This window comes from Bombus impatiens, unplaced genomic scaffold (assembly GCF_000188095.3).
Source record: "Bombus impatiens unplaced genomic scaffold, BIMP_2.2 scf_0548, whole genome shotgun sequence".
Classification (NCBI taxonomy): Eukaryota; Metazoa; Arthropoda; class Insecta; order Hymenoptera; family Apidae; genus Bombus; species Bombus impatiens.
The window spans coordinates 2,123,108-2,125,484 of record NT_176967.1 but is presented as its reverse complement, the minus strand read 5'-3'; the positions used below and the strand labels follow the sequence as shown (position 1 = coordinate 2,125,484).

The window sequence follows — 2,377 nt, the reverse complement described above, 5'->3', positions numbered from 1 at the left end:
GTCGAATCTCGCGTAGAAAACGGTTTGGCGAGGGGAGAGGGTAGCTTAGAAAGTTAGGAAAATATCGCGATCGGAAAATACATCCACGCGTGTTTTTCTTCTTCTCCGATATTTTCTTTTCCGATTGTTTCGTACCGTAGGTTGTATCGCGTGTTCGATTCGGATCACTGGCATCACGCGCGTCGTACGCACTCTGAACAATATCGACTTTTCGTTCGTACTTCGTAGATTGGAAACGGGGTGTGTATCGTAACAGGTAAGATGGTCTTTAGTTTAAAAACGGATTATACGTTCTTCCATTGTGTTTCGAAATGCTAGCTGCGACTGAATTTTTTCACACATTTATCTGCTGCGGTACACTTGGTACAATATTTTTGTACCTTCTTCGACGAACGTTATCTTTCGCGGCACTGTTAAATACATTCTTAAGTAATGAAATGATCGATCCTCCGCGGAACGATGCAACGCTACATCGTCACGAAGCGCATCGAATAATTCTAAGGAAACAAAAACAAAAAAGGAAACACAAAGAAAAATGCTAGAGTAGATAATTAATTAGGAACAATAGGAACGGATTTCATTTTTGAGCAAATCCTTAAACACCTAGTGGTGAGCCGAACATCCGGAACCACGCTGCCGGATGTCGGTTTAGTGATTAATTAACTCTATAAATAGCATTGCACCAGAACGGATGCACGATCTATCTAGATTACGTGTACTCGTTTATGCAAGTACATACGCCTTCGCGTGTAACAGTGTGTTGCTTATTCATTATAGAAACGCGTTTTATAAGATATTCGCGGAAGTGGAAGGCGTGATCGATCGATTTAACGAGAATATTCACTTCGCCTTCGCGCGCCAATCTTCCTAGAGATACAAACGTTCCATGCGCATTCCTCTCGAAACGATGCAAGATGTACAATAGATAAAGCAGCGTAATTATTCCCGTCTGCAGCATCGCAATAAGGAAATAAGTGTATACGATCGTATTTACGATATCGCGCTATAAATAAGATTTTTGACAGTATAGAATCGTAGCGAAGCTGCATCAAATAGAACATAGTACATAGGAGTAAAGCAATAATCCGTTCTTCCGGAGGCGCGTGTTGATATACAAACGTCTTCCTTACATTCTAAAATCCTTGCAATCCCTGTAAATTAACAGGAGATCGGCGAATTATCAATTATAAAGCATCGCAATGAATTACGTGGGAACCTTCGAGTAAAATCTCTTTATGAAAACGCAAGGCACGTAACAACGAACACATATCTTCCGTCATCGAACGATCTAGAAAACTATCTCACGACTCCCAACCATCCGTTGTAAGATACGAGAAGGCACGTCGGTGATTAAAAACAGCGTAAAAGCTGACAGCGAGTTCGCGACATGTTCACGCGCTACTCGGAATACGAAAAGAGCACTCCGACGTTTCATGGGAATACAAAGCTCGACCTCAGATTTGGACAGAATCTTTATACTCTGGACGGTATTCCTCTGACCATGGAATCGTCAGTTGCACTCTCCTGAACGTCTCGATAGACCGTTTTAGTTCCAAAGATCGACCGAGTTCGAAGATGGAACACGGACGAGCCCCTTTGCCACGTGTTCTCATAGCTGCGATGATCACGCTGGTCCTGATGCCACCACACGGATTAATTATCGATTCGAGCAGTCGTGTTATAAATTATTTACGCGTTAGTATGTACAAACACACACGGTGGCCGACAACGAGAATACGTGATAGACTTCAGTCTTCGGCGTCCTGTCTTGCGCTCGACGTCGACCAGGACTAGGATGGATCGTCGCTGCATTTGTCGCCGTTCTTTTTAGTCTCCCACACGTTGATTCTCTTCAAGGGGTAACAGATCACAGCCGACAGAAAGATCAAGCTACCAGACAGGTAAAACGAGGCGTCGTAGCTTCCGGTTGCATCCATAAAGATACCTAAACAAATTGGACCGACGCGTCTTTTTATCGTATAATACTGATTAACACGTTGAAACATACGAAATTACTTACACTTGTAAAAATAGATTAGACGACTTTCAAGCGTGTACTTATCCATCGTCGTCTTATCTTATCTGTATTCTCAATTTATGAAAGTATCTCATGAAATTTATTCCGCGATCTGTATCTCGTCTCGAGATCGATGCTAATTAATTACACGATCGAAACGGCATTAGTTGCCGCTGACTTTTGATTCAACATTGAAATGTATCACGATCGATCACTCTATCGTAAAGTGTAATAATATGAAACGTTCGTGATTTATATCGCTGTTGCACAACAACGTTCCGATATATTGTCGCGTAACATCCCCTCTGGGCATGAGAATCGATATTTTCTAATCACCTGCGAGAGGCGCGCCTACGGCAG

At 42.5% G+C, this 2,377-nt stretch overlaps 1 protein-coding gene across 5 annotated transcripts in view; it reads right to left on the bottom strand.

The window, feature by feature from the left end:
- Window positions 1-413: 413 nt before the first annotated feature.
- LOC100740422 (monocarboxylate transporter 10) overlaps window positions 414-2,377 on the bottom strand; it is an 18,924-nt gene continuing 16,960 nt past the window's right edge. For 4 of the 5 annotated variants that reach the window (XM_012388371.3, XM_012388372.3, XM_033321970.1 and 1 more), the window contains 2 exons: window positions 2,354-2,377; window positions 414-1,945 (listed from right to left, as the gene is read on the bottom strand). In XM_012388371.3, the coding sequence (XP_012243794.1) occupies window positions 1,791-1,945; window positions 2,354-2,377 (179 nt within the window). In that variant the 3' untranslated portion in view covers window positions 414-1,790. The remainder of the gene's footprint in view (window positions 1,946-2,353) is intronic. The other variant, XM_024369192.2, reaches the window with a different exon arrangement.